The sequence below is a fragment of the Nipponia nippon genome, unplaced genomic scaffold (genome assembly GCF_047370975.1).
Source record: "Nipponia nippon isolate SJK-2023a ecotype South Korea unplaced genomic scaffold, ASM4737097v1 scaffold_26, whole genome shotgun sequence".
Classification (NCBI taxonomy): domain Eukaryota; kingdom Metazoa; phylum Chordata; class Aves; order Pelecaniformes; family Threskiornithidae; genus Nipponia; species Nipponia nippon.
In genome coordinates this window covers 3,348,752-3,376,496 of record NW_028262343.1, presented here as the reverse complement: position 1 = coordinate 3,376,496, position 27,745 = coordinate 3,348,752, and the positions used below count along the sequence as shown (strand labels likewise).

Below are 27,745 nucleotides of genomic sequence, written 5' to 3'. Positions count from 1 at the left end.
ACAAACCAGCATCATCTCTTTCACCAAGATGAAATAAACAGTAGAAAGTCACGTGGGTATGGCAATCTATTTGGAAGAGACTGATCCCACCCTGGTTTTTGAGGAAGGCAGAGGCACTTATTCTGAGAAAGCAGAAAACAGCAACAGCTCCTCACCAGCTCATGCCCTTGCCATGGGCAAGATAAAGAACAGCAAGAGAAGGTCTTTTCATTCTCAGCTCAGTCTTTGAAAAGGAAGTATGTCCTACTACCAGGGCTCTGATACCATGAGGCTACATATGAAGCTAAGGGCCAGCATTCCTAGCTACTGAACCATTGGAGGAATGGTTTTGTGCAGAGGAAGAAAAAGCAAGCTATGTGTGTTTCCTTGGACTTTGCTGGTTTAAACTAGGAAATTCAAAATTGCCATATGACTACAGCATCTCAGACCAGGAGAGAACCCAGGTTTCCTCACAGACAGGGCTGCAGAAATTGAAATAAACAGAGATCAAAAAAATCTCAGCTGCATTAGGGCAAAATTTTTTTTAAAAAAAGCCTCTTCTTTTCTCCTTGAGAGCCAGTTCTCACTGATGCTCATGGATATTCTTGCATTGTCAGCTCATATTTTTATGATCCTTTCCAGGACACAGAAAGAACCTTATTAGCATTAGATAATCTAGTCTTCTATTATCCTGCTTAAATTGTGGCTGTGACATAGCATGAGGGGCACGGGCACAAACTGTAAATGCAAATGAACAGCTAAGTTTACTGGAGGACTTACTTGGTGTCTTGCAGAAATCCTTGTGGAGAGACATCATCTACTGCTACCTCACTGCAAAGTCCTGTCACTGTTTCACACGGGCCCACCTCTCCAGCTTGTCAGGGTCCCTCTGGATCGCATCCCTACCCTCTAGCGTGTTGACTGCACCACACAGCTTGGTGTCATTGGCAAACTTGCTGAGGGTGCACTCAGTCCCACTGTCCATGTTGCCAACAAAGATGTTAAACAGTGCCTGTCCCAATACCGACCCCTGAGGAACGCCACTTGTCACTAGTCTCCACTTGGACATCGAGCCGTTGACCGCAACTCTTTGAGTGCGAGAATCCAGCGAATCCCTTATCCACCAAGTGGTCCATCTGTCGAATCCATGTCTCGCCAATTTAGAGACAAGGATGTCGTGTGGGACAGTATCAAATGCTTTGCACAAGTCCAGGTAGATGACGTCTGTTGCTCTTCCCTTATCCACCAACGCTGTAACCCCGTCATAGAAGGCCACCAAATTTGTCAGGCATGATTTGCCCTTAGTGAAGCCACGTTGGCTGTCACGAATCACGTCCTTATTTTCCATGTGCCTTAGCATAGTTTCAAGGAGGATCTGCTCCATGATCTTGCCAGGCACAGAGGTGAGACTGACTGGCCTGTAGTTCCCCTAGGGCCAGTACAACTGTACAACTGTACATTGCCATGATACCCCTGTAAGAAAGGGAAAAAAAATGTTCATCTAAAAGCCTCAGGTGCTGGAAAGAGAGGTTTTCATCCTAAAATGGCCCATTGCTACCTCTGCTGCTAGTAAGAGTCATTGTGGCCCTGTGCATGATCAGCTTTCAGCCCTGATAGTGATTTCCCAAGGTCACCTGCAAGAAATTCAGAAATAGGAATAAGACATCCTGACTCCCAATCTTACACTTCAGTCGTATGGCCATTGCCTCTCTCTTTTGCCTTTGCCAGTTTTATACTGTCCTGCTTGCAGCGACATTCATGCTCTACAGTACCACTCTCCTCCAAAACAAAAATCAATAGAAGTCACCGCTGATTTAAAAAATGAAGCAAACAAACTTTTCGGTAGCTCTAACAATTGCTCAGAAAGGATGAAAGCACTCCAGGCACCTATACCACATCGGGTTTCTAGAACAGCAACTGTTGTATCCAGACTGCCCTACTTCCCCTTGCCATTTTCACTATGAAAACAAACTCTTATATCGCACTTTACTCGAGAGCATATCAAGATCTACCAATCTGTAACAACCTGGAGAAAATATGGAGGGGGAGTATAATAGCTATAACAACTAGTTCTATTTATATATCAGCTAGACCTATACTGCTGGATAAATACACCATATGAAATTCCCTGGGAGAAGAACGATTACAGCAAGAGTGCCTTATCTGCATGATATTTGATTAACTGAAAAGGAGCTAAACAAACAGTGATTTCTCTTTGGCATCCTGCCCTATTTCCTCCTTGAATGGTAAAATATTGAAAAAAGAAAGCAAAAATCCTATTTTTAGATATAGAGACTTCTTGCTAATGCCTCATTCCCGTGTCCCGGACAGCTGCCACCTGACAAAGGCTTGGGAAAGAAAAGCATCACTGCTGCTGGGAGGACTGGCACCCTGCATCCACCAAGCACAGCACCACAGCCACCGCCCCACGACCTCCCAGGGGACTTCAGAGACAAAAGGTGCAAGGCAAAACCCAAGTCCCCTCGAAATTAACAGCAAAACTTCTGCTCAATTCAGTCAGGTCAGGGTGTCATCCAGAGACTTCCATTTCTGACTAAATTTACTGCAACAGCAAATAAATATATTTCAACTAATATTCACACCAGCAGCACATTGTGTTGGTTGGGCAGTTCCTCCCATGTTTCCATAGGGAAGACACTCCATAAAAAACACCACATCCTGGGAGCTCCTCATCAGTGGAGGGCCACCATTTTCTTGTGTCCCTACAGCAAAGCACCCACTGTCCCATTTGTGCGGTCCCAGGAGACCTCTGCAGCCAGGAGCAGGCTTTCCATTCACCCCCGTAGGCTTCAGAAGGGGCCAGGATGAGGATCTCTCCTGGGAGGCTGTGTACAAGCCACCTCAGGTCAGCTCATTTTTCAGATGAGCTCATCCTGCTTGGCACCCCAGGTGAACCTGGCCACAGCAATTCACCCCGGGGATGAGGAAGACTCTGCTGGTGGCCAGGGGTAGAGGAGTCAGCACTGAAGGAACACCCACGTGTCTGTGTGAGACAGGACCAGGAGTTCACAATGGGAGAAAGATAATTCAGTCCTCCTCTGAAAAAAATCCCTATGGAAAATACTCAAGTACATATAATTCACACTTGTTTTTTTGCTAGAAGTCTGGCCACAGGGTATATGTAATTATGCAAATTAGAAAAAAACTCTTATTTGGGGAAATTAACTGTGCAACCTCAAAAACATCACCTTCACATTAAAGACGTGTTTCTCTCATAAAACTGAAAAAATCCTTCTTGGATGTTAACTATTTTGTAGGCATCTTGACATTATATTATTTGCATCAAGTAGGGGATGGCAGAGCTTCTCAGAGGAACCTCACACAGATATTTCAAGGGTTTCTTTTTTTTCTTTTTTTTTTCTTTCCAGTTTTCTTTCTGCAAAACCTACTGGCTTGTTTTTCTCTTTTCTCAGAGAGAAAAAATGATCTTGAGTCAAAGCAGCACTGAAATACAAGGCTCTGCCAGATGTTACATAAATGATGATATAATGCTGAAGTATTTCATTACACATGCAGCTCTGTTCTTCAGCCCAGCAGTGATTTATTACATTTTGTCAATCCCATTTTATGTACCCACATAATTTTTACATCATTTTTCTTCATGACATTGTTACATTCTCACAGAAGCACATAAAGATAACATCATAACAGTGCAGGCAATGAATTTGGCATTTTACAAATAATGCAACTAATAAATAAGTGTATCTGTGAGGGGGAAATGGTCTGTCTGAAAGAGTGAAAAACAAAATTACTTTTGAATAACCTGATGGGGGGAAGAGGCCATAGGTCCAATAAGAAAACTGTTTGTATCTTCTTGGAGCATCTTCTGCCTTCATGCTGAATGGTGAGAAAATGCTGTTCTTCCCTCTTTTCAATTTAATCTCACATTCTTTTTGTTTTCCTAATGTGTTCTGTGTACTGCCAGCTAGATCTGATATATCAGCTGCTTGGTCAAACAGATTCATCAGCAAGTGCAAGAAGATCAACACTTAAAATCTGTTTTGACCCTGAAATTATCAAGCCATCGGATATATTAGTTTTTTTTCCTGATCGTTCATCAAGATTTGTTAGAAAAAGCACACCCAGCAACATTGCTTCTTATCAGGAGAAAAAGAATTCCAGAAATTATAAGCTGAAGAGATATGAATGTCATGTCAAAATAATGCAGCAGGATACTTAAAAGATGCATTCCTACAGGAATATGATTAAAGAAAATAACCCTTTTAACGAGCAGGATGCCAAAAATCCTGTTAGTTCACTGAAACAGAGAAGTCATCTTTCCTAGCAGACAGCCATTAACCTGCATCATGCAAAATGTTGCAGTGAGAAGCTGCAGTTGATAATAACTTAAAATTTCCTTCTTTCAAGGAACACAGGGCCAAATTCTGCTTTTGCTATGTCACTAGAAAATCAAAGAAATCTTCTGGTTTAAATGGCATGTCCCCCTTGGTCATATAAAAAGCATGTTCTCCTTTTACGTGGAACCTCTGCAGGACAGTATTTGTTACTCAGTGGTCAAGGTATGGGTCAGCAGAAGACTCAAGTATATGCTTAATACTCATTAATTTCAATGGTTAAGCACATGCTTAGAGAATTAGCTAAACCAAAGATTCCTTCACCTGTTCTTTATGATATGCTTGGGCCCTATTCCAAAGCCCATTAAAATTTGTCTGAGGCCACCCACTGACTGCACTGCATCTTGGATTTCGTTGCAGAGCACTCAGCCTACCCTAAAATGTCAGTGTTTCACAGAGACATGCTTCTATACTTTCAAATAGCTAAGTGCTTCCTAATCTGTATGTCAAAACCAAGCAGTCCAGAAAGGAAACTTTGCTTTCTGTTCCAGCACATCTCTGAGTAGCTGTGTGGTCCACAGAATACTCTTACCGTCTAAAGTCAGTGAAGAGATAAATAGGTTTATTTTGACTCCCTGCATGGGTTTTGGAGAATTCGTAATTAGTCCTCTAGTTGCATTGGTAGGTTGGGACTTGCCACCTACTATTGTTTGTTTTCCCCAGCTGTTAAGTCTTCACTTTCCATTAAAGGTAAGCAGAGAGTAGAAGTGGAGAAACCTCAGCATACTACAATTTTTTCTATCTCTAGTAAACACAAGATCTTACCAAGCAGTATCTTTTAAAAAAAAATAAGCCATTCTGCCTTTATTGTTTATTTAATCATAAAATATAGACCCAACCAGCCACAGCACTGCAGTAAGTCATCTCTACTGCCATTATGAAGTACAGAATAGGGGTATGTGGGCAAGGGGAGGCACAGAGAAGGGAAAGGACTTGCCCAAGGCTGTGCAGAAGATGAATGGCAGAGTCGGAAACAAAGCCAGGTCTCCTGAGCCCCTGTTCTGCTACTGGACCTTGCTATTACAGTGAAATGCCATCTGAGAGCAGAGTTTCATCTCTTTTGGGTAACTTCACACAAAATGTTTATGGGTAGTTTTGGAGGTTCAGCCTCCTGACTGGCTTATTCAGGGCTCACACCTCCAGGGTGTCTCAGTGTCAGGCGAGATGCCGAGCAGCTGGTGGGATGGCATGTTGCTGGCAGGGCAGCATGCACTACCTGGCTCCAGGCATCACTCATAGAGCCCACCAGGCTCTGAGGACATTTCCGTGGTTGGACTTAGAAGCCACCATTGGGTTTTTTTTGGAGAGGAAGGAGGAAGGACTGAGCTGAGCTGTCTCATAAAGACTGAAATAACTGTCAGCACTCCATAAACACAACGCAGACTTATCCTGTGTAAAGGATATGTGAAATGGAGAAAGAGCTTTTAAGGAACCATGGCACACATGAAGATATAACCTCTCAGTGGGTGAAGACTGCTTTTATCTTATCATCAGAGTTCAAAAAAAAAAAAAAGTTCTTTTCTAACTAGCCATGAGATTTAAAGTGGGGCAAATAGGTTGACCTTGGCGGGACACCAGGTGCCCACCAAGCCACTCTATCATTCTCCCTCCTCAGCTGGACAAGGGGAAGAAAATATGATGAAATGCTCATGGGTCAAGATAAGGACAGGGAGATCACTCTACAGTTACCGTCACGGGCAAAACAGACTCAACTTGGGGAAATTAGTTTAATTTATTGCTAATCAAAATCAGAGAAGGATAATGACAAATAAAACCAAATCTTAACACACCTTCCCCCCACACCTCCCTTCTTCCCAGGCTCAACTTCACTCACGACTTCTGTACCTCCTCCTGCCAAGCGGCGCAGGGGGATGGAGAATGGGGGTTCTGGTCAGTTCATCACACATTGTCTCTGCCATTCCTTCCTCCTCATGCTGTTTCCCTGCTCCAGCATGGGGTCCCTCCCACGGGAGACAGTCCTCCACGAACTTCTCCAACGTGGGTCCTTCCCACGGGGCACAGTCCTTCAGGAACAGACTGCTCCAGCATAGCTTCTTCCATGGGGTCACAGGTCCTGCCAGCAAACCTGCTCCAGTATGGGCTCCTCTGTCCATGGGTCCACAGGTCCTGCCAGGAGCCTGCTCCAGCACAGGCTTCCCACGGGGTCCCAGCCTCCTTCGGGCGCATCCACCTGCTCCAGCATGGGGTCCTCCACAGGCTGCAGGTGGATATCTGCTCCACCGTTAACCTCCATGGGCTGCAGGAGGACAGCCTGCCTGACTATGGTCTTCACCAGGGGCTGCAGGGGAATCTCTGCTCTGGTGCCTGGAGCACCTCCTCCCCTTCCTTCTTCAGTGACCTTGGTGTCTGCAGAGTTGTTCCTCTCACATGTTCTCATTCCTCTCTCCCAGCTACTCTTGCAAAGCAGTTTTTCTCCCTTCTTAAATATGTTATCACAGAGGCACTACCACCGTCACTGATTGGCTCAGCCTTGGCCAGCGGTGGGTCCATCTTGGAGCCAGCTGGATCTGGCTCAATTGGACGTGGGTGTAAGGTTCTGGCATCTTCTCACAGAAGCCACCCCTGTAGCCCCCCCCCCACTACCCAATCCTTGCTACGTAAACCCAATACAAGATAAAAGAGATGTTACAAATTAGAATTTTATGTTGCATGGAGGCATGACAAAGTATAAGACAGAAATCTTCTTGATTACAATCTTCCATCATTTTGATTTTTATAGTTACTGAATGGAATCAATCAACTTTCAATTGTTACCTTGGCAAAAGATTAAAACATCATTACTTGTCATACATATTTGACACTTCTTTAACAAATTTTAATAAACTGAACACATGAGAAATGGTTGTATTATCTTTCATGGCACTGGGATGCTAATGATATGTCTATTGATTTTAATTCACATTTGTTACTCAAAATTACTCAGATTCAGGCAAGGCATGGCCTGCCAATAGTCACATTAACAAATGAAGTCTGCTGAGCACTGAAATGGCTAAAATGGAATCATTAATCAGAAATATCATAAAATAATTGCCAATGAGCTAGGGAGGTCCTATCTTCCTAATGATAGTCTATTGATCCGTTTATAATCAGCACGTGTTGGTGATCTCTCCATGAGAGCATTAGGGAGGAAGTAAAGGAGAGTGCCACAAAGTAGATGACGCAAGATGAGCACAGCTGCCTGTCAGCTATGACAGCCATTTTCACCACCCTGGTAATTCGGTGGGAAGCCAGGATGCCTCCTCGGGGAGCCGGCCTTGGTCTGCTGTGGCAGAGACCTTTTCCTCATGGTGCTCATCGCCCAGGCCAGCCAGGACAAGCCTTTCAGACACGCTGGCAGTGTCCTCTGCCAAACCACAGCTGGTGCTTTTATGGCTGTGGCGGTCAGTCCCACAACAACGTGTGTATGCTGTGTCTCATTCCTGCTGTGCCAGTCCAGTCTGTGCAAGGCAGTGATGACTCTCCCATGAATAAAGTGATGGGGAGCAGGTTTGGGAGATTTCTGGTTGGTTCTAAATACCTTTTAAATACAAATTATAGAACAGTCTCTTACCACATATACTGTAATTAAGCCAATACTCCAAGTTATCCAACTAACCTAAATAATCCCATCTATTAAAACAAGCAGAGATACTTACTACTCAATATTCCTGAAACTTTTAAAAATCTAGTCCAACCAGCAGTTTTATGCTGAATCATATTTTGTTGTTTGAATTCATATTGCTGCTTTCTCTTCTAAGCAAGACTTAATAGCAAGATGATGTAATTAGATCTTGAATTACCCAGACTTCATTACTATTATCAATACATTACAGAAAATTTACTAATATACTCTGAAATGTGATAAATAATTAAAGCTTAAATACATTTGTTGAGTTAATACAGCACATTTTGTGATATATTTTTTTTCTTCTCCTATGGTTCAATACTAGGATGCTATTAGCCTACAGACCTGCAAGCTTTTAAAAATCAACTTATCTCTAAGCCCTTGAGAAGTGCCACTAACACCAATAGAGCTAGACACAGCTTTAAAGTTGAGCACGTGCAGAAGTGTTTGCAAGGCCAAGATTTAGCTTTCCTGCCTACTACTGATCTCCTTGAGCTCCTATGTCAGTCAGTGGAGTAGGTAGGTTTACCATCCCGTAGGGCAACCCAATAATACTGTCTCAAGCCTTTATTGGTTTAATGCATGTACTCACAGACATATACAATCCACTGATTTACAGTAGAATCTCACCAGTTACAGAGCACATTAGCAAAACTGTAACTTAGCTGAATTACCAACTGATCTCTGTCATTACCACCAGACACCTTAATTGTCCCTCTCCTCATCATCACCAAACATAAACATGGGTGGGTTTATGTCTAATAGGAGTACTACATGTCATGTTTTTAAAGTGTGTTATGCAAAACATTATGCTTAGTAGTGCCCTTAAATATGGTGTGTTTGTTCTAGGGGGTGCTGTGGTTTTTGTTTCAAAAGTCTCCCACACGGCAGTATGGACATAGTATTGTGTCATTTCTTTAGTAAATATTATGATTTGAGACCCAGATTTACCAGGCATGGAGGATGTATACCTACTGTGGTAACCCTTAGAAACCACGCCCCATCCTATTACACACTGTATGCACATACATAACAATTCAACAGTCCCTGTCCTAAAAATTGCTCATTTGCAATGCATCATACAATAGCAGATAAAGTGGATTATACATATCATTCATTGCAAATTATTTAACTACATAAAGAAAGTGAGACATAGGTACTTAGAAAATAAAATGTGATGTTTTCTTTGGTATATTCCTGCTGGAAACAAAGGACAAATTCCCTGTGCTCCTTCCGTTACAGAGATTTTCAGTTACCTGGTGAATCTGGCTCCTCCAAGAATTGCACTGTGAGCACAGGCAAGACAGGGTCTGAGTCTCACTTCTACATTGTACAGTATTGAAAGAAATCCGAAGATATCAGGAGGAACAGAGGGGATGTCTTGAGAGTTTGGCATGGATGAGTAGATGTTTACAGACAATGCAAACTGCAAATGTAAGAAAGAGGTGCACAAACCTGCATTGACTGAGAGTTTGACTCTCAAGTATTTTAAAAATATATCGGGGTGAGTGCATCTCACTGGGTCGTGTTACAGGCTTGAGTACCACATTTCAAGGCTGGTCATGTCAAGTTTTCCTGATACTCTCCCTGTTCTATCAGACATATCTGCTAGTTTAACTAAGGCATTCTCATAAACAGCAGAAATATTTCAAAAACCAATACTTATTTTAAAATCTAACTCTACTAAAGGTAAAATACAAATATATATGACAGGAAAATTGAGCTGAGCTTGGAGCTATAATGAAGGGAATCACTGAAGCAGCCAGTGCTCTGGACCAGCAAAACCAAAAAACAACAGATTGTAAATATTAATCTCCCACTCCAAGATGATTAAACATGCTTCCCTTGTCTACCTGCACCTCTTGAGAATGGGAGACATAATAACCCTCAACTGCTTTAGCAGAAGCACATACTACACTGTTTTTTGATGCTTCTTCATGCTTAAAAATCACTATTCCAAGCAAAGCTGCTTTTGCATTTGCCTTCAGTTTAAGGCCCCAGGCAAGCTCTTCCAAACAATTTGTTCATATCCATAGAATCAAGAAATTCCAGCCTCTGAATTTCCTTGACAACTGGTGAGCAGCCAGCAAAACATTCTCTCATATCAGCCCACAGGATTTCACGTCCTCAGCAGGAAAACGTGTTACCATGAAAACAAAACTGCACTAACTCACCAGGAAGTCAGCAGCATTTTTCTTCTGATTATAGCAGTTCAGGAACAATCAGGTGCTGGCCTTCACATCCAAATGCACAAGAGGAGATGCTAAGTTTTATCTTGTTGATGATTTGTTGATTAATGGCTTCCTAACAGTCAAGGTCATTTACTGCATATCCAGCATGGCTGATGCAACATACTGTGGTAATAATCTCAAATCAGAGTAACATCAAAAATGATCCTCGAGAACAGAATTCTCCCATTCCTATTATCTCATAATGGCCATTTATAAAGCTACAACAAGCCTCAAAGTGCACCTTGAAACACCAAATTTAAACATAGGAGCCTGAGTTGCAAAGAAAAATTAATGCAGAAGAGTTTACTCGCTACATGTTTTGAGCTTTAGAGGCCTCTTATGGTATCACTGTTAAAAAAAAAAAAAAATTGATAAACTTATGGCAGTGACAAAAAACCAATAAAGCAGATAAATTTGGAGTAGAGGAATCACTCTTACACTACATCAGTACCTAAGAGAATAAAATGTGTTGCTAAACTAGAGCCTCATTAAGATGTCATGTACTCTTCCTGTTTTCCGTGGTCTCTGGTTACCAGGGTTTCTCCTTTCTAATCATTTCCTTTTTAATGTCTTGCTCATACTGGGTGAAATATCGGCTCTAGAGCCAGTGTGAGATTTTCCATTTACTTCAGCAGGGCCAGGACCTCACACTCAGTGTTTACTGTGCCTGTGGCTTGGCATAGACCTGCGATGCCCTGCACCACTGCCCACTACCTGCCTTTCCCAACCCTCTGCCTACCAGATATCCCCACAGCTCCATCAGTAGCAAGAAATACCTACCCCTTATTGAGCACATGGCTCATATACATATATGTGCATGGATAGAGATACAGATATGAATACAGATATGTATGTATGCATGTATATCTCTGATTCCAAGGAGGGAAAGATAAAGTATATACACCTAAACTAGAGATTTCTAATATCTATGGGTCTCACTGCTGTATTAGCTCATGCAGTTATCCCAGGTGTATTAGGCCAAGGTGCTGTCCCAAGCGCTGTTGCGCTGCCTGGGGATCCAACTGCACAGCCCAGGCCACCTCAGAGCAACAGGACACTGGAGAGGTGTCATCTCCCAGTCCCCAAGCTTCTCTTCCCCCCTGCTCTAAATTAGGTGGGACTTGGACTGCGGTTCCCACAGGTCTGCTATGCAGTCAGGGCCATGGTGACAGCCCTGACCTCCCTTCACTGAGGGTCACGGCTCTCCCAGGGCTCTCATTTAATGTATTCCTATGCTTGCCTGGTCACGGGCTGACATGGGTGCATCACCACCACAGGGAAGAGAGACATGAGGGTTTCAGGGCTGGGAAGGGGCTGCAGGTGAATGGGAGTCTCTCATAACTTGTTGATTTTGCCTTTCTCTGTTATAACCATAATTAATACACTTTTAACATCTTTATAGATGTATATGGAAGTGTCAATTCTGTTGTTATGTATTGTTAAAGAAGTTATAAATGTCTTATGACTCAAGGATCTCCAGCCAGAAGAGAGGAGCTTAAAAATAGAACAAAATTGTCATCAGTAATTTAAATGGGCAGCTCTCCCACTGAAAAATGCTTTTCAATTTAAACTCTATTAACAGGAAATTAGGAGATCTCCCATCACAGTGTTATTGTTTATTTTAAAATGAAAACTAATAACATAAAAATACTACCAGCACAAATGTTTGATAGACCCAGAAATAAATTAAACCATTACATTTTTTTACCCCTAGTGTTTATCTTATAGTCTCTGGCAACTTAAATTTAATAGACAAAACTGTTAAGGAGTTAGTGCAAATTGAAATTTTGGGCCAAATCCTCATTGCTCTGAAATTAATGACAGAACTGCCATTGATTTCCATATGATTGGGATTTTGACTAGGGTTTTTGTATTAACAGTACAGCGAGCATCTCTGGTGCTGGCACGATCCACAGCAGAGCGCTCTAGCATGATGTACAGGGGGTTTTCTGAACTGGGGAAACCTCAGAGACCCAACCAGGAGTCTGCAGCTTTCACGAGAGCGGCTGACAGGACCTGGGTGGGGCCAGGAGCAACAGCAGGAGATTTAAACACAGTGTAACCAAAACTAGCACTCAGTCGTGGAGGCGAGCAGCTCTGGTGCAAGCACAGTCCGCAACAGAGTGCTCTAGAACAGTGTACGGGGGATTTTCCTGAACCAGGGAAACCTCAGGGGAGTGGAGAGACCCACCAGGAGGCCTCAGCTCACGCGCAAACAGCTGACGAGACCTGGGCAGGGCCAAGCCCCCCACAACTATAAAAGAAACCCTTGGGAGTGCTAATGACCAGGAGCGCCACAAACAGGACTCAGTGCGTCAGCAGGGGCAGGGTGCAGCAGTTTGCATGGAAGGGTGTGCAGGAAGGGCACTGTAGCTCTGCCAGCTCGATCAGGGAGCAATGGTATCTACCCAGCAGAAAGCTATGCCCTCTCTAAACTCTGCACCCGCCGTGACTGACGCAGCTTCGCAGACAGAGCTCCGATGGGAACATGCTGCCACCCAGGTGTCAGGCTGCAGGGTCTGCCCTACTCTTATGCCAGTACCCGACAGCAGTAGTGAGTACACCTCTGAGAGGCGCACCCAGGTAGAGGAACTCCTCAGCTTAGTGGAAGAGCTCTGAGAGGAGGTGAGTAGGTTGAGGAGTATCAGGGAGTCTGAGAGGAGATAGACTACTGGTACCGCAACTTAACTTCCGTGGGACAGGCCTGTCAGGCAGGCAGGACACATGATAAGGAGGATTCCCTATCGTCTCTCCACCCAGCAGAACACAGTGACTTAAGGGATAGGGGGGAATGGCAACAAGTTCCTGCCTGGAGCAACAGGAGCATCTTCTCTGTGACTACCTCACCTTCCCAGGTGCCCTTGCATAATAGGTATAAGACTCTGCAAATGGAACCAAACAATGACGAGGACAATGGTCCATCTAGGTTGGAGGTGTTGCCGAGGTTAGATCAGCCCACACCCTGCATCAAAACCACTTTCACTAAGAAAAAAAGATGGGTTATTGTCACAGGAGACTCTCTTCTGAGGGGAACAGAAGGCCCAATATGCCAACTGGACCCACTTCTTAGGGAAGTTTGCTGCCTCCCTGGGGCCTGGGTTAAAGATGTGAAGAGAAAACTTCCTACCCTGGTACGGCCCTCGGATTATTATCCATTATTGATTTTTCAGGTAGGCAGCAATGAAGTTGTAATAAGAAGTCCAAAGGCAATCAAGAGACACTTCAGGGCCTTGGGACAACTGGTTAAGGGTTCAGGAGCACAAGTAGTGTTTTCCTCTGTCCTTCCAGTTGCAGGGAATGATGTTGGAAGAAACAGGAAGGCCCAGCTGATCAATACCTGGCTCTGAGACTGGTGTCACTGGCAGAATTTTGGGTTTCTTGATCATGGGTCAGTCTACATGACACCAGGCCTGCTGGCAACAGATGGGATACACCTTTCTCGAAGTGGGGAAAGGATCTTTGCAGAAGAGTTACCAGGGCTCATCATTGAAAGAGCTTTAAACTAGATTTGAAGGGGGAAAGGGATAAAACCAGGCTCACTAGTGATAAGCCAATGTTTGAGGGGCGGTGTGCTACCAAGGTCCTTCAGTCTGCTCCACGATGTACTGAGTGCACTGGAGCACATTTGAAATGTCTCTGTACTAACACGCAGAGCACCTTAGCCATCTCAGTGGAGGTAGGGGATGGAGATCCATGAGGCAGGAAAGATGCAAGTGTTGTCAATGCATTAGAAACCATGGAAGCACCTGAGAACAGTTACATAGGAATTAGGGCTTCTCCCCCAAAAAATGTGGCGGGATCAATGGCCCAACTTAAGAGCATATACACCAATGCACAGGCATGGGCAACAAACAGGAGGAGCTGGAAGCCATTGTGCAGCAGGAAAACTATGACATAGTTGCCATCACGGAAACATAGTGGGATGACTCACACAACTGGAGTGCTGCAATGGATGGCTATAAGCTCTTCAGAAAGGATAGGCAAGGAAGGAGAGGCAATGGGGTAGCGCTGTATGTTAGGGAATGTTTTGATTGTCTAAAGCGTCAAGATGGTGATGAAAGGGTTGAGTGTTTATGGGTAAGAATCAGGGGGAAGGCCAACAAGGCAGATATCATGGTGGGAGTCTCTTATAGACCACCCAACCAGGATGAAGAGGCAGACGAAGTATTCTATAAGCAGCTGGGAGAAGTCTCACGATTGCTAGCCCTTGTTCTCATGGGAGACTTCAACTTACCAGATGCCTGCTGGAAATACAATACAGCAGAGAGGAAACAGGCTAGGAGGTTCCTGGAGTGTGTGGAAGATAACTTCCTGACACAGCTGGTGAGGGAGCCAACTAGGGAAGGGGCCCCGCTGGACCTGTTGTTTATGAACAGAGAAGGCCTGGTGGGTGATGTGGTGGTTGGAGGCCATCTTGGGCATAGCTATCATGAAATGATAGAGTTTTCAATTCTCGGAGGAGTAAGGAGGGGGGTCAGCAGAACTGCTACCTTGGACTTCTGGAGGGCAGACTTGGGCCTGTTTAGGAGCCTGGTTGACAGAGTCCCTTGGGAGGCAGTCCTGAAGGGCAAAGGGGTCCAGGAAGGCTGGACATTCTTCAAGAAGGAAGTCTTAAAGGCACAGGAGCAGGCTGTCCCCATGTGCCAAAAGATGAGCTGGTGGGGAGAAGACTGGCCTGGCTGAACAGAGAGCTTTGGCTGGAACTCAGGCGTAAAAAAGAGAGTTTACGACCTTTGGAAGAAGGGGCACGCAACTCAGGAGGACTACAAAGACATCATGAGGTTATGCAGGGAGAAAATTAGAAGGGCCAAAGCCCAAATGGAACTTAAACTGGCTACTGCTGTAAAAGACAATAAAAAACTGTTTCTATAAATGCATTAGCAACAAAAGGAGGGCTAAGGAGAATCTCCATCCTTTATTGGATGCGGGGGGAAACAGTGACAGAGGATGAGGAAAAGGCTGAGGTACTTAATGCCTTCTTTGCCTCAGTCTTTAAGAGTTAGACCAGTTGTTCTCGGGGTACCCAGCCCCCTGAGCTGGAAGACAGAGACGGGGAGCAGAAAGAAGCCCCCATAATCCAAGGGGAAATGGTTAGCGACCTGCTACACCACGTAGACACACACAAGTCTATGGGGCCAGATGGGATCCACCCAAGGGTACTGAGGGAGCTGGCGGAAGTGCTCACCAAGCCACTTTCCATCATTTACCAGCAGTCCTGGCTAACCGGGGAGGTCCCAGTTGACTGGAAGTTAGCCAATGATGTGATGCCCATCATCTACAAGAAGGGTCGGAAGGACGATCAGGGGAACTACAGGCCTGGCAGTCTGACCTCAGTGCTGGGGAAGGTTATGGAGCAGATCATCTTGAGTGCCATTATGCAGCGCATGTGGGACAACCAGGTGATCAGGCCCAGTCAGCATGGGTTTATAAAAGGCAGGTCCTGCTTGACTAACCTGATCTCCTTCCATGACAAGGTGACCCGCTTAGTGGTTGAGGGGAAGGCTGTGGATGTTGTCTACCTGGACTTTAGTAAAGCCTTTGACACTGTTTCCCACAGCATTCTCCTGGAGAAGCTGGCTGCTCATGGTTTGGACGGGCGTATTCTTTGCTGGGTAAAAAACTGGCTGGATGGCTGGGCCCAAAGAATGGTGGTGAATGGAGTCAAATCCAGTTGGCGGCCAGTCACGAGTGGTGTTCCCCAGGGCTCAGTGTTGGGGCCGGTCCTGTTCAACATCTTCATTGATGATCTGGATGAGGGGATCACGTGCACCCTCAGTAAGTTTGCAGATGACACCAAGTCGGGTGAAAGTGTTGATTTGGTGGAGGGTAGGAAGGCTCTACAGAGGGATCTGGACAGGCTGGATCGATGGGCCGAGGCCAATTGTATGAGGTTCAATAAGGCTAAGTGGCAGGTCCTGCACTTGGGTCACAACAACCCCATGCAATGCTACAGGCTTGGGGAAGAGTGGCTGGAGAGCTGCCCGGAGGAAAAGGACCTGGGGGTGTTGGTTGACAGCTGGCTGAATATGAGCCAGCAGTGTGCCCAGGTGGCCAAGAAGGCCAATAGCATCCTGGCTTGTATCAGGAATAGTGTGGCCAGCAGGACTAGGGAAGTGATTGTCCCTTTGTACTTGGCACTGGTGAGGCCGCACCTTGAGTACTGTGTTTAGTTTTGGGCCCCTCACTACAAGAAAGACATTGAGTTGCTGGAGCGTGTCCAAAGAAGAGCAATGAAGCTGGTGAAGGGTCTAGAGCACAAGTCTTATGAGGAGCAGCTGAGGGAGCTGGGGTTGTTTAGTCTGGAGAAGAGGAGGCTGAGGGGAGACCTTATTGCTCTCTACAACTACCTGAAGGAGGTTGTACTGAGGTGGGGGTCAGTCTTTTTTCCCAAGTACCAAGTGATAAGACAAGGGGAAATGGCCTCAAGTTGTGCCAGGGGATGTTTAGATTGGATATTAGGAAAAATTTCTTGACTGAAAGGCTAATCAGGCACTGGAACAGGCTGCCCAGGGAAGTGGTTGAGTCCCCATCCCTGGAGGTATTTAAAAGCCGTGCAGACATGGTGCTTAGGGACATGGTTTAGTGGTGGACTTGGCAGTGCTAGGTTTACGGTTGGACTTGATGATCTTAAGGGTCTTTTCCAACCTAAATTATTCTATGATTCTATGATATCACAAAAGGGGCTGACCCTTGACTCTTTTCATGACCAATCTTCCACTGGTGTCAAGAGGAGATCACCACAATCATTACGTGTAAAACAAAAGTTTTGTACTTGATATCTAGATTCCCTTATAAAAAATATATCTAGATATAGATATAATATGCATGCATTTTAGGGATAAATGCATGCGTACATTTCTGTGTAGCTGCGCGTGCAGCTGTGTGTACGTACATATGTCAGCGTAAGTATCTGTTTGCACTACCAAGGTGGTGAAGAGACTGTAATGTAAATGGGAAGTTGTCTCTGGGAATTCAGTCCCTGTTAAATAGTTACGTGTGCAATGTAGGGTTCAGCAAAACAGGTAGCTCAATATTCCAGCCTACGGAGTCCTGCGTTTTTATTTGCAGAGCAACCAGTAGCCTGAGGCATAGTTTTGAAGCATCCAAAACTATCTGATTTAGAAAAATGTCAACATCACATTCCTTTTCTTCCAGGAAAAATTCTGAAAATTCCTCATTTCAGTCTGGCAAGAAATATAATAACATCAATCTTTCTCATAACACTTGGGTTTTTCTGTGGTAATGTCTAAAAACAAGAAACATAGAGATGCAAAAAGGAGAACAAAAAGGCTAGCTAGAATTCTGCAAACCTCAAGAAAAACACAAACTAATTACATTCACAATTAAAATGTTCCTGATCATTGCAAGACAGCCAAGAAAGCTCCTGGCTTTCTTTATTTTGAGTATTATTTTTGATTTTCATATGAACTGTATTGGCTCAGTCATTCCTTGATCTAGTTTTCATCAAAGTTTGCTTTTCCCATATTGGGTTTTTAGCAAAGAATTTCCACATGTTTACAGTAAAGAAACATAACTTCTTGCAGTACAAGGCCGCTTGTTTTTCTAGCTCATATCCCTTGTCATATGCCCTGAGGGCTTGGTCTCCATGAACCAACGAAACCTCGAAGAGCACCAATAAAATCTGATAATAACTAACAGTGTCAAAACATTTAGGCAAATGGGACAATGTCCTTCAGTGAGCTACATTTTATAGGAGTGCTCCTAAAAAAGGAAACAAGTCAGTAAGATGGGGTTGGCTCTTCCATGACTTCAGCAGCCAAACCCGCTCCATCCCCCCCCGGGTTCACTCCTGGGCCTCATCCTCCTCTGGGCCAGCGCCTCTGAGCCCAGCTCACAGCATGCCCCCAACGTGGTAGCATGCTGCAAATGAGGCAAGCTTCTCCGTGTGGTTCAGCTCCTTCAAACCAAACATGCCAGGATGCCTGCGTGCTGCCAGCCAAACCCGCTCCCAGGTCTGCACCATCCATTGAAGAGAGAGAGGGAGGGAGAAGTAGCAACAGGAGCCTCTGAACTACTGGAGTTTGGTTTCCTGCCACTTTGCCTCTCAGGCTTGGGCTTTCTAATTGGGCGCAAACTCCAGGTGAAGCTTCTTTTATGAGGAACATCCAAAATATCCCTTTCCCATGTAGATTTTCTACAGAGTTCAATAAAGGGTGAACGCAGACAGCCACCGGCCCCTCAAAGGAGCCCTTCATGGCATCTCTCCTCTCTGTCCAGGATGCCATTTTCATGAAAATTATTTTAAATCAATGCTTCTACAACAGCCCTCTTTTTGGGGGAAAAAGGGGCAAAACTGATGGGTCTTAGCCATTATGGTATTGATGCCAAACTTCCTGACAGGAACACATACAGGCAAAGGCATGTTGCTCTCTTGGTGCTGCAGAGGATATAAAGCTGTAAGACGCATTAGTTGTTCCAATTAAATCAGCAGGCTTTTCCCCAGATCCTCGTATGCAATGCGGCTCTGAGACCTGCCACCCTCCTCGCTCCGTCCCCTCTGCATCTTCGGGTTTCTCCGGTGGCAGCACCTCTGGAGGCTATAGGGTCAGTGTATCTCTTCAGTGAGGGTGGATCACTCCTCTGACGTCCTCACCTGCACGGGGGAATCTGCAGCAGTTGCCAGGCTGAAGCCAATTTTTCACCAGCATTGTCCCAGACACATTAGACATGCCTATGGGGTAGATCAAAAGGAGGAACAGGCCTGCTTTGCCTCCCTGGCAGGATGTGAGCCATGGCATTTGGGAAGCTCATGGCCACATTAGCCTGGTGCTGAGCTAAGCTAATAATCCTACATGCATGCAGCATGTACTTGCTCTGGCTGAGCCTCTTGCCACTGCACGCTCAGGCTGAGCTGCTTGGTGTCCGACCAGCTCTGAGCACAGGCAGAACTAGTGCCGATCCCTCCAGCCTGCCCCGTGGCTGCGTTTTAATGGCTGTAAGACTCAAGCTCTCCATGTCATAGCACATTTCAAGTGCTTCCAGCTGCTCCGGACATGAGAAAAATGAGCCTCGGTAATAGGCTTCACTAGAAGGACTGAGACATGACATCTCCCTCAGCCCATAATCCCAATAATTGTTTATCAGGAGACAGGGAGCAGCTTGATCATCTCTAGTATGGACTAACTACTTAGCCCAGTGCTTTTTCCTGAATTCTGGTAATCTCCTTTCACATTCCATCTGTCTTTACACTCATTACCAAATCCAGACCTGGTACAATAGGCCACTCCATTGGTTTCAGTGGACCTGTGCTCATGGATGCCAGTGTCAAATCTTGCCCTTCATCGTCCATGCTCCTACAGGGCTACCCATCGGCTGCTGCTGTCTGAGTGCACACAAAGCAACCATTCATGCAGGAGCATCTGCTCCAAGCGAGCTCAGTGATCTCAGGCTGTTCCAGTAACCTTGACTAAATCCTTCCTCCTTTTCTTTGCTAAATCTACCTACTGAAAGAAAGGTCACTTCAAAGGGAGACTCTCGCCCTACCTGATATCACGGCATGTTGAGATAATTCAGAGCAGTTATGATAAATGTTCTGACTACTGGCATCAAGAAACAAACAACAGGCTCACAGCAACATAAGATTAAACATGTTTCTGCAATTATCTGGGGAATTGTCTTGCTGACCATGTCCTTTCTTGCTATTTTTTGCAGCCTGCAACAGAGAGCCTTAGATGGTTGTGTGAAATACAGCTGCAGTGCTTTAGACCCCCCCAAAATGCAAGGAAGCTCTGCTATAAGAGGGTTTTCACTTGTCAGGTAAGAAAGAACATGTTTGTAGCCTCTGCACCACAGGCTCCTCTTGGTCCGTTTGAGAGGGAAACAGTGCTGCTTTAATTGGGACAATTAAATCCACCGGCTACGCTCAGTCAAGAAAGAACAAGCCCTGGGTGGCAAAAGCCAAAAGGATTTGCAGTGAGGGGAAGCACAGCCTGCCAAGCCAGAATGCAATGCAAGCCTTGATCCCAGCCACCAGCTGTGCCAAAGAGCCTGGTACTCCGTAGCCCAGCCATGAAAACATTCAGCCTTGCCAGAGTGCAAGTGGGAGCAGATGAAGCAAGCTGGGGATTACAAAAATATGAGCTCAGAGCTGTAGGCAGAACCAGATTATGAAAGAAATTTGTCAGAGCACCTCCATCTTAATTCAACTGCTCTTTTCCTTGCAATCCCCCAGTGCATTTCTTCCTTTGGTTTTCATTTCCATTGCTTCTCCAACAAGGACTTATCACTTAGGTTCCCTTCCTTCCACGACACCAGAACAAGCTACCTCATTTGGCCCCCAGCAACTCCATGCACCTCCCTCCTTAAGCCAGCCAGCCACCCTCCATTGCACCCTGCCTCCAACCCATGAAATCTCACAGAGTAAATAAGCTGTGAGTAATGCTGATGAGTTTCCTTGGGGCCAGAACAAAACCCATACTCCAAGACAGCCCGAGGGAACCCACTGTCCAAGGCCACACATGGCAGGAGCCAGTCAAACCATTTTACAATGCAGACACTTCAGTCCGGTGCCCAGGTGTGTTCACCACTTAATTTACTAGCTAGGTTCACTGCTGCTGGATGTGTACTTTTCTACCAGCCTGCTTTCCTAAGCAGTGCCTACAGGTAATTTCATTGGCTTTGCGTTGATCCCCTCCTAAGATATTTTTACTTGTTGGCCAGCCTTAGCTACTGACAAAGCAGTAGAGGTCCTAGAGACATTCAGTTCCTAGAGTTTTGTGAAAATATGCAGCCAGGTAGAGGAGAGAGACCCAGACTGGCGTCCCACTAGGGAAAAGTCTTCAGTGTGAGTTTGACCCAACTACTAGGCAATAGAGAATCCACATAGATTAAGACCATCCTAAATGCCTCAATAGCAGGGAGTTTCATTCAGGCTTAATTAACAATTCAGTGGTTGGAAAGTCATTCTAGACAACTTATCTATCGTTACTAGTTATGATTTTGGCAATGAAAATGTTTCTTTGTTCACAGTGCCTTTTTATTTTTCTTCCCTCTTCTCCTCACCTTACCTGCTTTCATAACAATATTTTTTAAATCCAAAAAAGTCTTTTATTCAACCCTATGTTCCAATATGGGCAAAAATGTATCCTCAGCATAAGTCCTAGTTCTCTAGGGATCGGGCTCTATTATACATCTTGTCAAAACAGGACCTGAGGAATACCAGTACGATGGTTAACAAGTAATAGTATGGGGAAAAAAGCCTGATAGATCCCAGGACAACATAAAAGAAAACACCTGCCTGTTCAAGCATTACATATACGTACACACAACAGCTCAACAGTGGTCAGAAACCCTCCACTCTGCATCCTGATAAAGTAGACCAGATGTCCCCCAGGGGCCTGCAGAAGAGGAGATGAATGTGTAATGTGAATTCTGCCTTCAATTTATGGTTTAATTATAAAATAACTGGAAATAAAACATGAAGAGGAATATCACCCACAGAGAGTAGCCTGAACTTTGCTTTCTATCACTTTCCTACAGCTTCCATTTATCTCTGTCAGCACGGAGAGCTTTCTGAATATGCCTGTACTATGAATTAAGCATCGGGCAAGGCTTGTTCGCGAGGCTGGGCTTGCCCACCATCCACATCGTTTCAAGCCCATACATCTGCAGTCCTCCATAGTCAAGAGCCTGGGCTCCTGAACATGGGTCCAAGCGCTTACTCATGGGCCGTACACATCTTATACCACCACAAAGCCAGATACAGTGAGGCAGTCTGCTGGAACATAGACCAAATATAGGGTTTTTTAAGCACTTTTTTTTTTTTTAACACATGCCCAGGGGCTTGTTTTTTAAGCCCCTGGGCAGTATCTGGGAGGGAGGCAGGAGGGTGGGGAAGCAGGTCACAGGGCTTAGACCGTGTATTACCTTGAATTCACCATGTCTCCATCATCTCCCTATGCCTGCATTACCAGTTCTTTTCAATTTTCTACTAGTGTTAGAAAATATAGGTGGGCTGGTGTAGACTGACCATCAATGTTTTTATCTCCATATCATCCAGGAGGTTGGAGAGGACAGTATTTTTATTGGTGATGTTTATGTGATTTTGACTCTGTAATTGCTGCCTTCAGTCATGCTGGGGAAGGGGGAAATTTGAGGCAAAATGCTGTTGAAAGACGTTTGTGTGGTTCAGCTTCCCAGCAGCATGTGTTCCTTGTTACTCAGGACTGTCACAGGGGAGGGAAGATGATTGATATAAAATAAGAGCTAACTGAAGCTGCTGTTTTCGGACAGAAAGTTAGCATCATGCATTTGTCTCTACTCACATTAGCCATGCTTCATGAGTTTCCTAAAGCAGAATTCACTTTGTCAGTAAAACAGAACATGTGTTAATTTACATCCTTAGGAAGGAAAGTAGTGAATCATTTCTAATGGTTCAGGTGCTCTATTCATAGCACCTAATTAATTCTGACTGGAAAGTTGCAAAAAATTCTCTGAGACAATTTCAAGTATTTATTTCAGTTTTATTATTAAAGTAAAGTCGTAATGAATGAGGAATTGACCTTGTGGTTAAACCACTGGCCTAGGACTGAGGTTCAGTCCCTGACTCGGCTCCCTATGAAACCACATCACTTCGCTGGTCCTTGCTGTATGTGCTCCCTCCGCTAAACTTTTTAGCAAATCACACACATGACTGTAGCGTTCGTTACATATCAAGGTTATACCGGCGGATCTCCAGCCGACCCGGGCTGGGGAAGGAACAGTCAGCACACACAGTGTGGGTGTTCAGCTTCAATGTTTATTGCGCAGTAGTTTACCTTTATACTCCCAGCAGTAGGCGTGTCATGTTATAAGGGGCGGAGACAAGGGAGGGTCGACCCTTAACTCTTTCCGTACAGCGCGTGATCTTCCGGTCGCCAGCCCTTATCTTTACTACATTTCCCCCTCCCTTAGCTCCAGTAGCTCTGGATCTCGCTGGGGAAGCTGCGCGTAAAATAATCGATATGTGGTAAGACTTCTTAATATACGACTCATAGAATGCATAATTAAGCGTAACAGACAGGGTAATAGCACAACAAGGTCAAGAACAAGTAACAAGACTATGAGCCCGGTTATTAAAAGTTTGGGCGTTATTAACATTCCAGTTTTGTAAGCCTGGGATAGTGGAGCTCTGGTTTGACTTGTGGCAGCAACTGTCCTCCTTATCTCTAGTGAAGTAGGGGGGTGAACAATAGACAGGTAGAGGCTTGTCCAATAGCCGGCATATACAGACACGCATCCGTTACGTTCATGGATTTTGCCCAATCCAGTCAGTATTTCGTCGCGGCTCCCTCATTGCTCCCCCACACCATCAGGATGCATAGGGAAATGGTAACCTGTCAAGATAAGACTCAATAAATTGATTAATGTTTATACGGTCGAATATTTCGACTGGGTACCCATTCTAGCGTCCCTTTCTCGGTTTGCACACACGCATACCCACGTCCCAGGCAACGGAGGGAATACGGGCCCCTCCATTCACGGGTTTGCAGGTCCCGTACTTGAACCAAAGGGTAAGGCCCTTCGTTCTCATCGAGCCGGAAATGTGCCTGGGTTGCAGTCTGGGTTTTATAGGTGTTCCCTCGAATGGTATGATTTAAGGTAATTAGTGCCGTCGTCAACAGACGCTGTGCCCGAAATAAGGGAGGGTCAAGGGGAGGGGGAACCCCTGTTCCTGGGCTTATCTTTTCCCCCTCCCTAAGTCGGTCGAGTAACCCTTTTAATGTGCGATGCGCGCGTTCTACAATGCTTTGGCCCATACTGTTGTAGGGAATGCCATGACTCAACTGAATATCCCAGCGTGCGCAAAAGTCCTTTGTCTTCTTGCTGACATATGCCGCTCCATTATCTGTTTTAATTTTTTGTGGGATGCCAAGTTGCGCCATACAGTCCTGCCAATGTAAAATAACTGCGAGAGCATTTTGTTTAGCATGCATAGTGGCTAAAATAACTCCACTGCAGGTATCAACTGTGACATGCAGATACTTATGTGGATTAAAGGGTTCATAAATCGTAACATCAGACTGCCATATTTGGTTGGGCTGCAACCCTCGAGGGTTTACCCCTGCCTCCCAGAGGGGACCTTTGGAACACACAGGATAAGCAACAATCACAGAGCGAGCACCTTGCAAAGTAATACCAGTTCGCTTTCCCACTGCCCCAGGGGTAAGGGGTCCCTCTGGTAGCTCAGGTATCACTGGCAGTGCCGGGGGAGCCCTACCACCCCCCCTAGATGTCATCAGCCGTGACGCCGGTTCTCCTTGTTCCTCAGATCTTTTCCTGCGCTCTGCTCTCTGTGTGTCCAGCACCCGTCGATCACTGGGATGCAACGGGGCGTCTTCAGAAGGTGATGGTGTCTTGCCCTCCTTTTCTCCTTCCCGCCATCTTCCTTCACGTAGTTCGCAATACCGCTGGGATCCCACATTGGCCCCCGGGACCCAATCCAGCAACCTATCAGTCAGCTCCCTTTCCACACATTGTTGCAACTCGCCCCAGGGGTATTGAGTAGGTGGCAGATCCGCTGGTGCAGAAGGTGCCGAAGGTTCTGTGGGCGGCTGCTCTAGACTCCCCACTCGTAACGGGAACACCTTTCCCGACTCCTTTGTTCCTGCTGCGCCATAGCCTCCCTGCGCCTCCCCTTCCTCCGTTGGCTCAGTCCCCAGTAACGACGGCCCCGTCTGTGCCCCACAGGCCACCCCTTCAACTCGAGTTCACACTGGAGTTCCAGCCTGTCCAGTACAGCAGTACAGAAAAACAGCAGAGATGCCCTGGCCATCTGCCAGCCCAGGCACATAGCCATTGCTGTTATCAAAATGTTCCCAGGCACAGCGGAGTAAGATGATAAGCAGTTCAGCAGTACAGCAAGCAGCGAAAGCAAAAAGCAGCCACTAACGAACATTAGACTCTAATATACAGTAAGGCAAGCAAGCCCCATGGCAAGCACAGAAGCCTGCCGATTAATAGCTAAACAGCAATACCTGCTATAACTTCGATCTAGCACGTTCCAATTAAATCTGTCGTTATCTCGAACCCTTTGTACCCTATATTGGGCGCCAAAAAAAACTGTCGTGGTTTAACCCCAGCCAGCAACTAAGCCCCACACAGCCGCTTGCTTACTCCCCCCCGGTGGGATGGGGGAGAGAATCAGAAGAGTAAAAGTGAGAAAACTCATGGGTTGAGCTAAAGACAGTTTAATGGGTAAAGCAGAAGCCGCGTGCGCAAGCAAAGCAAAGCAAGGAATTCATTCACTACTTCCCATAGGCAAGCAGGTGTTCAGCCATCCTCAGGAAAGCAGGGCTCCATCACGCGTAACGGTTACTTGGGAAGACAAACGCCATCACTCCAGACGTCCCCCCCTTCCTTCTTCTTCCCCCAGCTTTATATGCTGAGCATGATGTCATATGGTATGGAATAGCCCTCTGGCCAGTCTGGGTCAGCCTCCCTGGCTGTGCTCCCTCCCAGCCAGCCTGTGTCCCCTCCGAGACTAAACCCGTTGGCTTTTTGTTCCCAGGAACTTCATGCCCCATCAGCGCGCTACGTGCGGCAAGCCAGCTCCGCTTTGCCGCAAACCCCTTCTTGAGCACCCTTTCTACTGTTCCCCAGGCGCGAAGCCGGTCACTGGCTCCTCCAGCATTGCTTATGATCGCTTCTGTCAGCTCGTTGCGTATTTTCCCCCAATTTGAGGTGTCCAAAAACTTCTGTGGGAGCACCGAGCACTCCCCGGCGTAGCATCCATTGGATGCAGTCGCCCGTGGGCCTTTTCCTTATCGCCCCATCCTCGCCCACCTCCGTCGCTACCGACTTTAGTACCTTTACGAGTTCTGCGAGCTCCATCGCTGCTACCTGCAGCCGATCACGTCGGGGTCACCACTATGTAGCGTTCGTTACATATCAAGGTTATACCGGCGGATCTCCAGCCGACCCGGGGTTGGGGAAGGAACAGTCAGCACACACAGTGTGGGTGTTCAGCTTCAATGTTTATTGCGCAGTAGTTTACCTTTATACTCCCAGCAGTAGGCGTGTCATGTTATAAGGGGCGGAGACAAGGGAGGGTCGACCCTTAACTCTTTCCGTACAGCGCGTGATCTTCCGGTCGCCAGCCCTTATCTTTACTACACATGACCTTGGGAGATGCTCAGCTCTCTGCATGCATCACCGCCATCAAAGGGCCAAACCCTGAAGGGGGGACATGGAAGGGAGGACCGATCTCTGGGGTTTCTTGATTTTCTCAGGAAAACCCAGGTCAGACTGCAGACTAGCTCTCTGCAGGGCTGCACACCTGAGCATGGAGCTAGGCGGAGGAGGCTGACTGCCCTCCATACCAGAGGTGCCAGAGCTGGCCAGCTTCTTACCACCAGCCCCGTCTGCTCCGAGCACAGCAGTGGGGAGTGGAGGGAAAACCATTGCCAGAGACCCATGTTAACAAGTCCGAGTAACAAAAGCTGCTTATATCTAAACAAAAGCTTTCTGATAATGCAAAATTAAACTGACAGGAAGCAACACAGATGTTAGAATACAGTCTGACAGATGCTTTAGCATTTGTTTTATGTAAATTTGAACAGGCACCATCCTCTGTGACCAGTTCAATAAGGAACACAGCTCTCATTCCAGCGCAGCAACCTTGTATATGTTTCCTCTACTTTTATTTTCTGCTACATTGACCTCAACTACAAATTTCCCAGCAAAAACACAATAGATGGTTTATGTCACATTACAGGAAATCACAAAAGCCTCTAAAGTGACCCTGATTTTCAGACACTTTTCTAATTTTCTGTCAACCCTTTTTCCCTTCTCATGCCTGCTGTGTAGTTAATATTGGAGCTTTATAACAGGAAAATGTCATTTTTAAGTCACAATAAGGCTTTCTCGCTAAGTCATTTATTTTATCTGAATTATTACAATATAGAGGCCTTTTTTTTTTTGCTTTCTCTTCTATCATTGTAATTTCACTAGTTTACATAGTGATATACACTGATATACAACAGCAGCGCAAGAAGAGAAGGAGATTCACAGCAATCCAAGTCACAATGTTATTTTAGAGACAGCTCCCCTTCTTTTCTCACTTCCTCAGACACCAATCCTGAAATTTTCTGCAAATTGCTATGGGTCAGTTTACTATCATGATTGAACCAAAATCCATGGACCACTGACGTCTGCATACTTCCCAGAAATGCCGCTCTCTGCTCAGTTGTTCTTTGCTATCTGAAAAATGAAAGAGCGTGGCTTGCATTAGAATCAGAAGGAAGAAATGCAGAAGCCAAGTCTTACCAAAGTCACTGTTCTCTCATGCTGAATGAGAAAGAAAAGACATTTTCTGCCATTCCAATTATTTAGTTAATCCCGGTTAGCTTTTCCTGGAACAGATATCTGTGTCGCTATTACTCAATAAATACAAAGCTATTAAAATATTTTCTAAACAAAACTCTTAATGAAAGCACAACTTGGAATAAATGCCCATCTGCAGCACAGCTCTGCCAGAGCTCCCCCACCAGGACATTCGCCACAGTCCCGAGTGTGCTTCCCTGCAGACCCGAGTC

At 45.6% G+C, this 27,745-nt stretch overlaps 1 protein-coding gene across 3 annotated transcripts; it reads right to left on the bottom strand.

The window, feature by feature from the left end:
- Window positions 1-6,978: 6,978 nt before the first annotated feature.
- On the bottom strand, window positions 6,979-26,543 carry LOC148055164 (uncharacterized). 3 transcript variants are annotated; one of them, XM_087762604.1, is made up of 4 exons: window positions 26,019-26,543; window positions 21,494-21,568; window positions 9,237-9,406; window positions 6,979-7,893 (listed from the first exon to the last, which is right to left on the bottom strand). In XM_087762604.1, exons 1-4 carry the CDS (start codon window positions 26,040-26,042, stop codon window positions 7,758-7,760), a joined length of 405 nt encoding a protein of 134 aa, XP_087618730.1. In that variant the 5' UTR covers window positions 26,043-26,543; the 3' UTR covers window positions 6,979-7,757. The 3 variants fall into 3 exon arrangements, 1 of the variants encoding a protein (XP_087618730.1); XR_015705855.1 differs by lacking the exons at window positions 6,979-7,893; window positions 9,237-9,406; window positions 21,494-21,568 and adding exons at window positions 22,720-23,545; window positions 23,997-24,100; XR_015705854.1 differs by lacking the exons at window positions 6,979-7,893; window positions 9,237-9,406; window positions 21,494-21,568 and adding an exon at window positions 22,686-23,545.
- Between the last annotated feature and the right edge of the window lie 1,202 nt (window positions 26,544-27,745).